Raw genomic sequence first — 16,194 nt, forward strand, 5'->3', positions numbered from 1 at the left:
TTCGTTTTTTTTTTGATATTAAAATTTTTATACGTTGTTTATGTAATAATAAACAATGTGTATCATTTTTGGCGGGGCCTTCGTTCTGGATTTCGAGTTATGAACTCCAGAAGCCGCACTTTGGCCGTTCTCGATATGTGCGTGAGGTGGTAAAACTATGAAAACTTACCCGCCCCTTCGTTTTTTTTCTGAAATTAAAATTTTTATACGTTGTTTATGTAATAATAAACAATGTGTATCATTTTTGGCGGGGCCTTCGTTCTGGATTCCGAGTTATGAACTCCAGAAGCCGCACTTTGGCCGTTCTCGATATGTGCGTGAGGTGGTAAAACTATGAAAACTTACCCGCCCCTTCGTTTTTTTCCTGAAATTTAAATTTTTATACGTTGTTTATGTAATAATAAACAATGTGTATCATTTTTGGCGGGGCCTTCGTTCTGGATTTCGAGTTATAAACTCAAGAAGCCGCACTTTGGCCGTTTTCGATATGTGCGTGAGGTGGAAAATCGCTGAAAACCTACCCGCCCCTTCGTTTTTTTTTTGATATTAAAATTCTTATACATTGTTTATGTAATTATAAATAATGTGTATCATTTTTGGCGGGGCCTTCGTTCTGGATTTCGAGTTATGAACTCCAGAAGCCGCACTTTGGCCGTTCTGGATATGTGCGTAAGGTGGAGAATCTGTGAAAACTTACCCGCCCCTTCGTTTTTTTTCTGATTTTAAAATTTTTATACGTTGTTTAGGTAATAATAAACAATGTGTATCATTTTTGGCGGGGCCTTCGTTCTGGATTTCGAGTTATGAATTCCAGAAGTCGCACTTTGGCCGTTCTCGATTTGCGCGTGAGGTGGAAAATCGCTGAAAACCTACCCGCCCCTTTGTTTTTTTTCTGATATTAAAATTTTTATACGTTGTTTATGTAATAATAAACAATGTGTATCATTTTTGGCGGAGCCCTCGTTCTGGATTTCGAGTTATGAACTCCAGAAGCCGCACTTTGGCCGTTCTCGATATGTGCGTGAGGTGGAAAATCTATGAAAACTTACCCGCCCCTTCGTTTTTTTCGTAATATAAAATTTTTTATACGTTGTTTATGTAATAATAAACAATGTGTATCATTTTTGGCGGGGCCTTTGTTCTGGATTTCGAGTTATGAATTCCAAAAGCCGCACTTTGGCCGTTCTCGATATGTGCGTGAGGTGGAAAATATATGAAAACTTACCCGCCCCTTCGTTTTTTTTGTGAAATTAAAATTTTTATACGTTGTTTATGTAATAATTAACAATGTGTATCATTTTTGGCGGGGCCTTCGTTCTGGATTTCGAGTTATGAGTTCCAGAAGTCGCACTTTGGCCGTTCTCGATTTGCGCGTAAGGTGGAAAATCGCTGAAAACCTACCCGCCCCTTTGTTTTTTTTCTGATATTAAAATTTTTATACGTTGTTTATGTAATAATAAACAATGTGTATCATTTTTGGCAGGGCCTTCGTTCTGGATTTCGAGTTATGAACTCCAGAAGCCGCACTTTGGCCGTTCTTGATATGTACGTGAGGTGGTAAAACTATGAAAACTTACCCGCCCCTTCGTTTTTTTCCTGAATTTAAGACTTTTATACGTTGTTTATGTAATAATTAACAATGTGTATCATTTTCGGCGGGGCCTTCGTTCTGGATTTCGAGTTATGAACTCCAGAAGCCGCCCTTTGGCCGTTCTCGATATGTGCGTGAGGTGGAAAATCTATGAAAACTTACCCGCCCCTTCGTTTTTTTTGTGAAATTAAAATTTTTATACGTTGTTTATGTAATAAATAACAATGTGTATCATTTTTGGCGCGGCCTTCGTTCTGGATTTCGAGTTATGAATTCCAGAAGTCGCACTTTGGCCGTTCTCGATTTGCGCGTGAGGTGGAAAATCGCTGAAAACCTACCCGCCCCTTCGTTTTTTTTCTGAATTTAAAATTTTTATACGTTGTTTATGTAATAAGAAAAAATGTGTATCATTTTTGGCGGGGCCGTCGTTCTGGATGTCGAGTTATGAACTCCAGAAGCCGCACTTTGGCCGTTCTCGATATGTGCGTGAGGTGGTAAAACTATGAAAACTTACCCGCCCCTTCGTTTTTTTCCTGAAATTAAGACTTTTATACGTTGTTTATGTAATAATTAACAATGTGTATCATTTTTGGCGAGGCCTTCGTTCTTAATTTCGAGTTAAGAATTCCAGAAGCCGCACTTTGGCCGTTCTCGATATGTGCGTGAGGTGGAAAATCGCTGAAAACTTACCCGCCCCTTCGTTTTTTTTCTGAAATTAAAATTTTAATACGTTGTTTATGTAATAATAAACAATGTGTATCATTTTTGGCGGGGCCTTCGTTCTGGATTTCAAGTTATGAACTCCAGAAGCCGCACTTTGGCCGTTCTCGATATGTGCGTGAGGTGGAAAATCTATGAAAACTTACCCGCCCCTTCGTTTTTTTTGTGAAATTAAAATTTTTGTACGTTGTTTATGTAATAATCAACAATGTGTATCATTTTTGGCGGGGCCTTCGTTCTGGATTTCGAGTGATGAATTCCAGAAGTCGCACTTTGGCCGTTCTCGATGTGTGCGTGAGGTGGAAAATCTATGAAAACTTACCCGCCCCTTCGTTTTTTTTGTAAAATTAAAATTTTTATACGTTGTTTATGTAATAATTAACAATGTGTATCATTTTTGGCGGGGCCTTCGTTCTGGATTTCGAGTTATGAATTCCAGAAGTCGCACTTTGGCCGTTCTCGATTTGCGCGTGAGGTGGAAAATCGCTGAAAACCTACCCGCCCCTTCGTTTTTTTTCTGATATTAAAATTTTTATACGTTGTTTATGTAAAAATAAACAATGTGTATCATTTTTGGCGGGGCCTTCATTCTGGATTTCGAGTTATGAACTCCAGAAGCCGCACTTTGGCCGTTCTCGATATGTGCGTGAGGTGGAAAATCTATGGAAACTTACCCGCCCCTTCGTTTTTTTCGTACTATAAAATTCTTTATACGTTGTTTATGTAATAATAAACAATGTGTATCCATTTTGGCGGGGCCTTCGTTCTGGATTTCGAGTTATGAATTCCAAAAGCCGCACTTTGGCCGTTCTCGATATGTGCGTGAGGTGGAAAATCTATGAAAACTTACCCGCCCCTTCGTTTTTTTTGTGAAATTAAAATTTTTATACGTTGTTTATGTAATAATTAACAATGTGTATCATTTTTGGCGGGGCCTTCGTTCTGGATTTCGAGTTATGAATTCCAGAAGTCGCACTTCGGCCGTTCTCGATTTGCGCGTGAGGTGGAAAATCGCTGAAAACCTACCCGCCCCTTCGTTTTTTTTCTGAAATTAAAATTTTTATACGTTGTTTATGTAATAACAAACAATGTGTATCATTTTTGGTGGGGCCTTCGTTCTTGATTTCGAGTTATGAATTCCAGAAGCCGCACTTTGGCCGTTCTCGATATGTGCGTGAGGTGGAAAATCGCTGAAAACTTACCCGCCCCTTCGTTTTTTTTTTGATATTAAAACTTTTATACGTTGTTTATGTAATAATAAACAATGTGTATCATTTTTGGCGGGGCCTTCGTTCTGGATTTCGAGTTATGAACTCCAGAAGCCGCACTTTGGCCGTTCTTGATATGTACGTGAGGTGGTAAAACTATGAAAACTTACCCGCCCCTTCGTTTTTTTCCTGAAAGCAAGACTTTTATACGTTGTTTATGTAATAATTAACAATGTGTATCATTTTCGGCGGGGCCTTCGTTCTGGATTTCGAGTTATGAACTCCAGAAGCCGCACTTTGGCCGTTCTCGATATGTGCGTGAGGTGGAAAATCGCTGAAAACCTACCCGCCCCTTCGTTTTTTTTTCGATATTAAAATTCTCATACATTGTTTATGTAATTTTAAATAATGTGTATCATTTTTGGCGGGGCCTTCGTTCTGGATTTTGAGTTATGAACTCCAGAAGCCGCACTTTGGCCGTTCTCGATATGTGCGTGAGGTGGAAAATTGCTGAAAACTTACCCGCCCCTTCGTTTTTTTTTTGATATTAAAATTTTCATACGTTGTTTATGTAATAATAAACAATGTGTATTATTTTGGGCGGGGCCTTCGTTCTGGATTTCGAGTTATGAACTCCAGAAGCCGCACTTTGGCCGTTCTCGATATGTGCGTGAGGTGGTAAAACTATGAAAACTTACCCGCCCCTTCGTTTTTTTTCTGAAATTAAAATTTTTATACGTTGTTTATGTAATAATAAACAATGTGTATCATTTTTGGTGGGGCCTTCGTTCTGGATTTCGAGTTATGAACTCCAGAAGCCGCACTTTCGCCGTTCTCGATATGTGCGTGAGGTGGTAAAACTATGAAAACTTACCCGCCCCTTCGTTTTTTTCCTGAAATTAAAATTTATATACGTTGTTTATGTAATAATTAACAATGTGTATCATTTTTGGCGCGGCCTTCGTTCTGGATTTCGAGTTATGAACTCAAGAAGCCGCACTTTGGCCGTCTTCGATATGTGCGTGAGGTGGAAAATCGCTGAAAACCTACCCGCCCCTTTGTTTTTTTTTTGATATTAAAATTTTCATACATTGTTTATGTAATTATAAATAATGTGTATCATTTTTGGCGGGGCCTTCGTTCTGGATTTCGAGTTATGAACTCCAGAAGCCGCACTTTGGCCGTTCTGGATATGTGCGTAAGGTGGAGAATCTGTGAAAACTTACCCGCCCCTTCGTTTTTTTTCTGATTTTAAAATTTTTATACGTTGTTTAGGTAATAATAAACAATGTGTATCATTTTTGGCGGGGCCTTCGTTCTGGATTTCGAGTTATGAATTCCAGAAGTCGCACTTTGGCCGTTCTCGATTTGCGCGTGAGGTGGAAAATCGCTGAAAACCTACCCGCCCCTTCGTTTTTTTTCTGATATTAAAATTTTTATACGTTGTTTATGTAATAATAAACAATGTGTATCATTTTTGGCGGGGCCTCCGTTCTGGATTTCGAGTTATGATTTCCAGAAGCCGCACTTTGGCCGTTCTCGATATGTGCGTGAGGTGGAAAATCTATGAAAACTTACCCGCCCCTTCGTTTTTTTCGTAATATAAAATTTTTTATACGTTGTTTATGTAATAATAAACAATGTGTATCATTTTTGGCGGGGCTTTCGTTCTGGATTTCGAGTTATAAATTCCAAAAGCCGCACTTTGGCCGTTCTCGATATGTGCGTGAGGTGGAAAATCTATGAAAACTTACCCGCCCCTTCGTTTTTTTTTTGATATTAAAATTTTTATACGTTGTTAATGTAATAATAAACAATGTGTATCATTTTTGGCGGGGCCTTCGTTCTGGATTTCGAGTTATGATTTCAAGAAGCCGCACTTTGGCCGTTTTCGATATGTGCGTGAGGTGGAAAATCGCTGAAAACCTACCCGCCCCTTCGTTTTTTTTTTGATATTAAAATTCTCATACATTGTTTATGTAATTATAAATAATGTGTATCATTTTTGGCGGGGCCTTCGTTCTGGATTTCGAGTTATGAACTCCAGAAGCCGCACTTTGGCCGTTCTCGATATGTGCGTGAGGTGGAAAATCTATGAAAACTTACCCGTCTCTTCGTTTTTTTCGTAATATAAAATTTTTTATACGTTGTTTATGTAATAATAAACAATGTGTATCATTTTTGGTGGGGCCTTCGTTCTGGATTTCGAGTTATGAACTCCAGAAGCCGCACTTTGGCCGTTCTCGATATGTGCGTGAGGTGGTAAAACTATGAAAACTTACCCGCCCCTTCGTTTTTTTCCTGAAATTAAAATTTTTATACGTTGTTTATGTAATAATTAACAATGTGTATCATTTTTGGCGGGGCCTTCGTTCTGGATTTTGAGTTATGAAATTTAGAAGTTTGAATGAGTTGGAAGTTAGCATAGGCACATATATGATATTTTTTTGGTCCGGGTATAATCATGGAAAATTATTATTTTTACGACTTATATATATGATTGGCAGTGTCTTATACTACTTTTAGTTGTTTTGTTTCATTTTCGCTCTATTTTAAAGTGATTAGTTCAGTTATCAAATTTCGTTCCCGGAACGTTCCGAACTTCAGTGTCATAGTTGCTCTTGCCACCTTTAATTTTTCTTTCCTTCTGACGTCTTCCGAAATGGTATGATCTTATATATATTATTTTTTAGATTATTATTTACCTTTATATAATAATTAAAAAAAAAAGAAACTGAAATACTTCTTTGTTTAGTTGCCACACCGCCCATGAGGCAAATAAACAGGCGTGATGACTTTCTGTTGTAATTATTTATATATTAGTATATACATTTTTCTATATAATGTACATAAGGGTGCGATATTATTTACACATATTTAATCTTAAAAAATAAACTTGGTATTGTGGAGCATGACTATTTGTTATATACATATGTTTAATAATTTAAAAGTCATCGCTAATCACTCTGGTGCACAGTTTTCTAAAAAGCCATTAAAAGAAAAATACTAAAAAGTATGGTATTTACGTTTTACTATTTATTGTACCTATATATTAGCAATATATGTACATATGTAGATAACATCAGTATGAGTGCATATTTGTCTTTAGTTATTGTTATTTCGAGTAAATGGTATTGTTTTATCTAATTATTTTTAGAAAAATTTTTGATGAGCTTACGTTTTGTTCCAAGCATGTAAGAAAAAAAAATTATGTCACTGGTATTTTTCTAATCAGTCTTAAATAGTGGAAATGGGTGATTAGCGCGTGAAGCGCGCAGGAGGGTAGAGCCCAGCTAGTATTTAAATGTCTACATTGTAAAATAGTGATTATTATCTGTGATCTCTTTTATAAAAATTGAATATTGAATTGCTATCAACTGTATGTATAGTAATTATGATAAGATGTCTTTTTAATTCTCTTTGGTTCGATTTTTCTTGATGTTTTATGCATCTGACGAGTATTGCTGATTTTTTTCTTGATTCTTCATACATAGCTATTTTTTATTTCATACCATATAATTTTGAACTGCTCTTTGATATTTTGTTTCTTCAGTTTTTCTCTTTCAATCTTTCAAATTTTGTTCTTTTTATCGTTCAACAGTCTTATAACCCTTTTTTAGGCAAGAAATTTTTTGTACTCTCTTTCTTTGTACAGTTTTATTATTCCAATTGTAAAATAACAAAATCATTTTTCTCTTTGTTTTTTTGTTTTTCTCTTTCATCCTTTTTTTTGTTATTCTTACCTTAACTACTAAATACATTTCTATTAACATGTGTAATTTTTAATCTTATATGTACTTTTAAACATCTGTTGTATTTCATCAGTCTTAAGTCGTCATTCTCTGTCTAAAAGTTAAGCATAATCTAATCGTTATGCTTCCGATGCGTGTTTGTAGTGCTATCCAGATTTTTTTAGTGTTCACTGAGTAATAATTTTTTCTTACCAACTTATAATGTTTTCAATCTGGAAAATCGTGTCAATGATCAAGGCGATATTTTATGAGTACCACTTGCCGGTACGTCTAGGTTTTTACACTATTTATAATTATATATATCTCTCTCTCTCTCTGTCTCTCTTTTTATTTTGTTACCCATTATGTCTCTCTCATTCTCTTTCTCACTAATGCAAAAGCTTGTAACTGGGACTTTCAATGTATATATTGACTTGAAGTAATGGTTCGTGTCAGATTAGTATACTCTAAGGGTGGCTTCACTTTGATAATACTCAACTTTTTGCATCACCTTTCTAGTACTTAGAGACATAGAATAATAAAGTCCAAGAGACTTCTACCTTAACAACGATACAGCAGAGTCCCACCATTCTTGTGATTAAATAGAGTAAAATGTGTGAAGAAATATAGGAGCTTCAAAAACAGTACAACGTTTCGCTTATGCCTAAGATCATTGCCATGGGCGTACCAGATAAGTAAGCTTACGCCCTTTTATCGGTTTTCGCTAAAATCATAACTATTTTGAATTCGTTCATGTTTGATAATTATCGACTTATTATCTGTCAGGTACCAAGTAATTTAATACTATTAGTCAATATTTGATAAAGTTCCATGCAACATTAATTAAACTATAAGTAGACTAATTTACTGTCAATCTCTACGTTCGTTATAAAAACATAATTTTTCTATTATCACAGTAATTTTTTAGACGTATATAAAAAAAGATTTAGTTATACATAGCTATATTACATAGTCATAGTATGTGGACATTTTATGTCTAAAATGATGTACAAATTGTTATGAATTGCAATATCTGTGTGGGTAGGTTGATGGAAAATACTATATTCTTATTTATCGTGTACTGTGTGTGTTGTTACATCTAAGAAATAAATTCTTTTTATTGACTTCTTGTCGTATTGTAAATTATATATTTTCTTAGAATGTATTAATGTTTTTGGAAAGTAGGTCTAGTTATTTTTTTATACTAGTCCAACAGAAAAATCACATTATCGATGTAACAATTCTAAAAGAATGAGTTATAACTAAGCGTATATTTTATTATTTCTTTTTTCAAGTAATTAGTAAAAATCTCTCTTAGGAGTAGGCTAATCAAGTTAGTCAATCAAAAAAAAACTATTTTATTTAAAATTAGGAAATATTTTTTTTTAACAAACTTCTAGTTATTATAATATTACTCTTAAAACTACTTTCATTCACATAAAATTTTTGTAAAGGTTTGTTGTAATGTTCTCTACTTCGTGGATAGAAACATTTACGAAGAGATTTTTAACATTAAATGAAATTGAAGTTAAATATTTAGGAGTCGTAGAGTTTTTACACTGTTTATAATTTCTATTGAATTTCATATTTGTGGTTATGAATTTCCTGTGAGATGTAATTAGTTTCATTCATTTTTTTGATAATTTGTATGAGAATTTGCACGATAATAAACTATTACACGAAAAAACTGGTCTGATAGTCATATTATTGAGTATTGAGAAAGGTATGACTGGTGATCGTTTTTAGTTTTGTTAGGTCCCATTTACAGTAAGTGCAGCAGCCGACGGCAAAGGTCGGCAAAGGTAGGGAAAGGTTAGAAAAAGGTAGGCAATTAGCACCACTAGCTGTTGCTTGCGTTTCCTTACTTTTGATTTATGTTGATAGCTGTTACTCTTTTGTATACAGGTATACAAAGTAGTATCAACAAGGGATATCATTTGCTAGGAACGTGAACCAAAAGTAAGGAAACGTTAGCAACAGCTAGTGACGCTGATTGCCTACGTTTGCCTAACCTTTGCTGACTTTTGCTTTTAGCTGCTTTTAGTTGCTGCACTCACTATGAACAGGGCGTAAGAAAAATACAGGATTAGGTAACATATTTCAAACAAACTCTACTGCCTTTTTTTTACGGGATAATTAAAAACTAAATAGTAAATATAGCTAAGTATACTTATGGAAAGGAAATTTTCATGGAATCTATGTGAAAAAATGCGAAATGGTTTATAAAAACCAGTTTTTTCCTTTATTAATTTCGTACAAATTTTTAAGAAAACATAAAACTCAATTTCTCTAATGGGTTTGTGTATATCAGATATTACTCTGTAACGCAACAATTATTTTAAATTTTAACAATATCAAGAAATTTTACATTCTTTAATCGGCACAAAAAAATGAAGTAATAAAATTAAGTGCTCTTCTACCGAATATCATCTCAACTCTACTGTGCATTTTTATGAAATACTATGTAAAGTTTTAAAGATAGTAAGTGTTTTTTATAGATGATTTATAGCATTTATAGATTAAAATAAGATGATCAAGAGAGAGTTGAGATGAAAGAGAGACTCTTTTAGTGTTCGTATTACTAGAACTCACACAAAAATCGTCTCGGCAAGGAAATTTACATACATTGAGGAGTAATACTTGTTTGCTATTTTTGACGGCTGATCTCGTCCTTCGAGTGTGTCTCTCTTCAGTAGTGTGTATTCTTTGTGTTAATATTATGCTACAGAAGATTATTAGGAAAGAATGAGGTGTTGTGAATAAAAATACATATTTTAGAGTACAGCTGTCTTTGGTACATTGATTTCATTACCAAAATCAAACAAACAATAGCAGCCCGTAATTAGCTTAAGTTTGGCAGTCATAGAAAAAAGAAGGCAACAGAATGTAAACCTGACCACTCACAATCAACTGTCTATTGACGCTTCGCTTGCTTGCTTACTTTGCTCTTTTGAACTGCCTTATCCATTGTAATCATGTGATACTAAATACATAGTTTTTAAGCTATTCTTAGTACAATAAGGTAGGGTATTATTGATGTGTGTAAGGAGAGCAGGCCAGAGAGATTGAAGAATAATACCGATGCTGACCTAAGGCAAATGTTGACTGTGCCATTCGTCAAAACATAAGAGTTCCATACCGTAAATCCCAACTCAGTGGCTAACTACAATGATGCTATCAATTACTTTTTCATTGACAACAGAGTTAATGTGTTATGCATGTGTGAAACTAAGTTTGAATCAACCTATTTTTCCTTACTTCTTATGTACTAAGATATTCTTATTTAAAGGGGCTGTGGTTTATTATCTAGGACTAACAAAGTATGTATGCTCATTTCAGTAAGGAGGTGTTGTAGTGCTTTGTTCTTAATCTAGTTTAAAGATTAACATTCTTAAAACGGTTAGGATGGTTTAAAGGCGATCAAAAACGCTAGTCCTTGCATCTTTTCTTAAGACATTCAATAAACACGCTCTTAATAATCCAGGTATCATAATAGCCGGTGACTTCAACGTACATCTATTTGAGCATAATTATTATTTAATTATTTATCTTTGTCGTCCGATTTTTAAGTGTTTGCTTTACTTGGTGCCATTTGCAACAACGCACTAACTGACACCTTACGAACAAAGTTGAGTACCGTTAATTTTTTTTCTATGACTTGCTCAATCAGCAAGATTAAAAGCTAATTGAGCCTCGAATCATGCGCGCAACTATATTATTTCCTTTGTTGCAAATTGACGTTTCGAAAATTAAACAGAATTCAACAACAAATCAAAATTCCGAGTTATTACGACGAAATAAAACATTGACATGTAGAATTACTTTGAATAATGTACTTAATAAATTTATTAAACTTAATAATCGTACACTAATTTTAATCGCTATCGCAAGGAAAGACACTGCGATGCGATACTAATTCAATGGACGAGATCGAAATAATAAAAAAAACTCTACTGAATAACAACGGAAGAGTTTTCTCGTGACAGTAAAGATTCAAGTCGATTTATTGGATAAGGTTATAATCGCAGTAGAATAAGCAAATTGAAACGATACTTGTAAATTTTTCAGTAGGTACTATGCGAGACGTGGACTTGAGCTCTGGTCCCAACGAGGCGCCGTGCGCTAGGAGCGGGGGGACACTCACGTGGTGATAAGAGCGCATACACGTGAAACAAAACCTAACATTATACCAGCACTCGGTACTTTTACTCATCACGTTTGTCGGTGTTGGCTCCTGTCAGACACCTCACGGAAGAGGTTAACACTTGCTCTGCCGCAAGAGTCATGTGTCTTAGTCCACGTCGCTACATATATATTTTAATTTGAACAACCGTAATCGTCAATCAGGTGAGCCCGTATTTGATATATTTTTAAAATTTGTCTCTGGTCACATGTGTTCACCTTCAAATAAGGAACTTGCTCCTATAGGAAACTTTTTTACGGTGTTGGAACCCTAAGATGCTAATAAAATGAACTCAGTTGTTAACATTTTTTTTATTTGATAAAACACTTGATCATGTGCTGGTCAAATAAATAAATGTGTACTAAGAAGAAAAATTTTTCCTTTCATCACTTCAGTCTGGCTTTTGACACTAGCATAGTACTTAATCTGTATTCACCAGGATTATTCTTTTTAGGATGTTGTTACACTTGTAGACTACTAGGACTTTCACTGTGTTTTCGATACGATAAGTCAGGTAGCACTTTAGCGTTTAATGGCTGCCTTTAACTTGTGGCTAATGCTAGTTGTTAAATACACTTATATCTATTGGACCGCTCCATTACCAGTCCTGCAGCTGTAAAAAAAAATCCAGTTGTTGTCGGATTTACAGTGAAATTAAATGTATTTGGAAACTTAGAAAAAGGGGTCAATTAAGGTTATTCTATATCGCAGAGCTGTATTGATATCCTGTAGCTACAATAAAAGAAGATAAAGGTTAAAATTTGGAGTGGTGTATTGTGTTTCGTTATGTGATTGTCGGGATTACCATTTGAAAGAGGAAAGAGAAATGTTAGGTACATGGTTAAATAATCGTGCAACGTATGAGTTAACGTGTGATCAAAGATGTTGCTGTGCGTGGCAAGGTGTAGTTTTTGTTGGTAAAACATAGTAGTCTAGTCAATATTGTAATCCATAGCTAGTTACTTCTGTCCGCCTCTGTTAATACAGTTTAGTTTCGTTTTCATACAGTCATGTGCTTCAATTGTTTTTTGTACACGTAACAGTATGTATTTTCCTACTTTTTAGACCTTTGTGTTCTTAGAAACAAATGAACTGGTGCCTTTTTATTTATTTTTTGTCTTTGTCTCAATCTTTTTTCATGTCTCTACATTCACTGTCGAAGTCAAATCTCTTGGACTTTTTAAAATCGGTTTTGCACTATTGTTTAGCTTGCAGCATTCTCTATTTGCTCTTAAATGTTTTTTTTCCTTTGTTTTCACTTCGAACTACAACATTATGTTTCTTCTTATTACACAACTTCCGATTTTATGTTGTTGTCACGTTCTTTCTTAGTTTAGTTTAATTTTTGTTTATGTTTTACTTCCTTAATCATCCTCTACACATCATGCTTATCTCACTAGCTTTTTGACACCCACATATGCTTTCTTACCTTTGCACTACCCCTTCCATTTTTTTTCTGTTTCTTCTTGCTTTAATTTACTAATGTTACGTTTTCATTTATTCTGAAACTTTTTGTAACATACTTTTTATTCTATGTACTTATTTTGTTTCTTATTAATTTTTCCGATGGGGTAACTATGGGTATTATTAGCACTGCTCCAATTACTGGCAGGCAATAGAAATAAATACATACAAAATTATTTAATAATGATTAATATGCAAAAAAAATTTTGTCGTGAAGTAAATAACTGCACAAATATTATTCAATCGCGTATCAGTACGAAACATAAATTTTAATCATTTTATAAGTGATAACACAGACAGGTGTGTGATTCCCTCTTAAAAAATTAAATTTCACAGCAAAAAGCGACTTGCTTTCAGTGGTATTTTTATTAATAAATATGGCAAAATCACACAAGAAACAATTTATTGAATTAAAGAAAACCTCAATTTTTTGATAAATGCAGTGAAAATAAATTTTGAATGTCTTTTCTTTTTTAATTTTTGATGCCAGTATTTGGTACAATGTTTGTCGCTACTGTTGAATTACTGGCAGTGATTGTCTTGGCCTTCTGAAGATATTTTTCAATCAGTAAACAAAAAAATGAGTATAACTAAAAGTCCATCAGTTATATCAGGTCCTCTGTGGCAAAAAATCAGTGAAGAAAAAAAAAGATAAAGTTGTTAAATTGGAAACAGCAGCTAAAAGAAAGTGAGATCAGAGAAAACGAAAATGTTGTAAATAAAAAGAGAAAATGACAAATTAATCAAGCAAGAAAAAAAATTTATAAAACAACAAACTAAAATTGAAAAAAAAAAAGCCAAACTTGTTGCACACCAAAAAATAATTAATAAAATTGAACAAAAAAAAAATCCCAAGAAGAAATTTTAGTGAAGATATCATTAGAAAAAGATTTGAAAAACCAAATAAGTGAATTGCAAACAAAATTAAAACACATTGATAGCTAAATTTTATTATTTTTTTTCAATTATCATGGATTGTATTAGATTAGGTAGATTTTATTGTGATTTTACGGAAAAAGGGTTAAAAATTATATTTGCCAGTATTACACGGTCAGTAATTCAAATTGAGACAGCTTTGGGGGGCCAGTAATACTTACATGGTGTCAGTAATAGGAGCATGTTGACTATTCACAAAAATATTTATTATCAACAATATGATCTTTTTTATGTCTATTGAAAAATCATTTATTGATTTTTATTAAATAAAGTCAATAATAAAAAAAATGTATTAGATTAAAAATTTTTTTTTTCATACTATACATTTAAGTAGCCTAAGTCAAAAAAGTTCCAGTAATACCCTCAGTTACCCTAGCCAGTCTCTCGGACACTTACTCTGTCCCACGTGTTATCAATAAACGTCTAATCCATAGTACATAATATAACCAAGTTCAGGAACAAATTATGCACTCTTAAACATTTCTGTTTACTTGAATTTAGGTGTAATTGTAGTATTTTTATTCATAATTTATTTAATTTTAGCAATTTTTAGTAATATAGTAATTTATTTTCTAGTTTATGTGCATGTGTCATCGTTCAAAAAAACTACCAATACTGTTTTCCTTATTTTACTGGTATACACAGTTGTAAAAATAAATGTGTAACACAACTTTGGACCAAGAGAATATATATATATTTTTTTTTTTAAACGACAGAGTACCCATAGAAATAAGTGTGATTTGGGCAAAAAATCTGGTATACAGAAAGCAGCTTCTTTCTTTTTATGGCTGAGTGGCAATTTACAATAACTCCTAGCCCCCTTATTATGTAGGCTATACAATACGTCAATTATTTTTTAAAATTTCTTAGGAGGCTTAAGCTCCTTATTAATTTTACTTTTTGTGTTTTATAATTTCACGTTCCTATCTTATTTTAGATAACATAGTATTTCTTGTTCACATCGAATATTGAAAACTTGATATGAATTTTGTTGAACGAAATATACACTTAGTCAGTTCAACTACCCGTAATTAAACGAAGTACTACTTTCTTACCTGTCTTCTTTTATCAATTTTTGTAGCTACAATAATTTTTAATCTGCTGCTATTGATATCGTGTACTCTTAAATAATTACAAATAAATCTAAAGTAAATTTAAAGAGCATAAATTTTTCAGGCGTCTGGTAAAAGTGAAGAGTTTTTAAAACCATGTAACTCTTTATCTAAAGGAAATAGTAATTCTCATCATAAGATCTTTTCTCGTGATAAGACTACTATGAACAAACCGAAAATTATGACACCGGTTCCATTATCAAAGGTGAGTTTTTTAATACTTACTATCCATACAGCTAAATTTTTCTACCTAGAAAGGAAAAACTGACACTACTGAAAAACAAAAATAGGGTCATGTATAACTCAAAATGTTAAAAATGCAGTATTTTTAAGCTATTTTTAATTATAATATACACATATGCATAAGAACTGTTATTTTGCAATTTCTCCTATTGATACTTTTTAAAAAAATGCTACTCCACTTAGGGACAGACGGTCCAAAAAGTTTTTTTGTCAAAATCTATGCTGATTAATTATTCTTAATGAAAAAACTATACCCTCACTTTTTCAGGTTTCTTGACTAGTCAAGCCATCAGTAATAGTCAGGAGTTTTTTTTTTATACATTTTTAAAAATTTTCTTCCTTATATATAAGAAAAAAAAAAAAACTATAAAAGAACAAAAAAAAATTAACTACTAGAGCTGTAAGTTTTTAAAATTTTTAACGCATTACCGTTTCAAAATATTTTTTTTAATCATTCAGATTATGAAGCACCTTTTTTAAGGTCTCCAGAATAATACTACATCATGTGCCAAAGGGTTCATTTCTTGTTTGTTTGTGTCCGAGTCGCGTATATTCTTTTTCTTACAGGAGGGTCATAACAGCCGTTGCACTTTGTGCTCATAGTAAGAAGACAATTTATAGAAGAAAAGACACAATTTTTTCTTAATTTTTCTTTAACTGCACCCCTAATTCTACCCATATGATTTTTACGTAGGAAACTTGCCGTAAAAACAAATGTTAGGTGACATTCAATTTCAAATTAGCCAAATTTAAGATTGTTTACCTTAGGTTTCACGGATATTTCAACACTAGCAGCCCCCCGTCTCGGCTTCGCCCGAGACTTACTAAATAAAACACCGTAGTGTGTTGACATGTAATGTGAAACGTTTTCAGTTAAAAATTTTACACATATTCCCGACACATCTCAGAGCAAAAATCTTCTTATTAAAAACATATTTTTTCGGAATCCATATAGTTTATTTGGTCAAATAATAAGGTGTAAAAATTCAAAAAATATAATTATGCT

At 33.4% G+C, this 16,194-nt stretch overlaps 1 protein-coding gene across 6 annotated transcripts in view; it reads left to right on the forward strand.

The window, feature by feature from the left end:
• Window positions 1–16,194, forward strand: part of Nup98-96 (nuclear pore complex protein Nup98-96) — a 617,363-nt gene that overhangs the window by 238,641 nt on the left and 362,528 nt on the right. For all 6 annotated transcript variants that reach the window (XM_089589262.1, XM_089589263.1, XM_089589261.1 and 3 more), the window contains one exon: window positions 15,010–15,150. In XM_089589262.1, the coding sequence (XP_089445388.1) occupies window positions 15,010–15,150 (141 nt within the window). The remainder of the gene's footprint in view (window positions 1–15,009; window positions 15,151–16,194) is intronic.

Source organism: Copidosoma floridanum, unplaced genomic scaffold (assembly GCF_036245765.1).
Source record: "Copidosoma floridanum isolate Cflo_tuat_1 unplaced genomic scaffold, Cflo_Japanese_pri ptg000008l, whole genome shotgun sequence".
NCBI lineage: Eukaryota > Metazoa > Arthropoda > Insecta > Hymenoptera > Encyrtidae > Copidosoma > Copidosoma floridanum.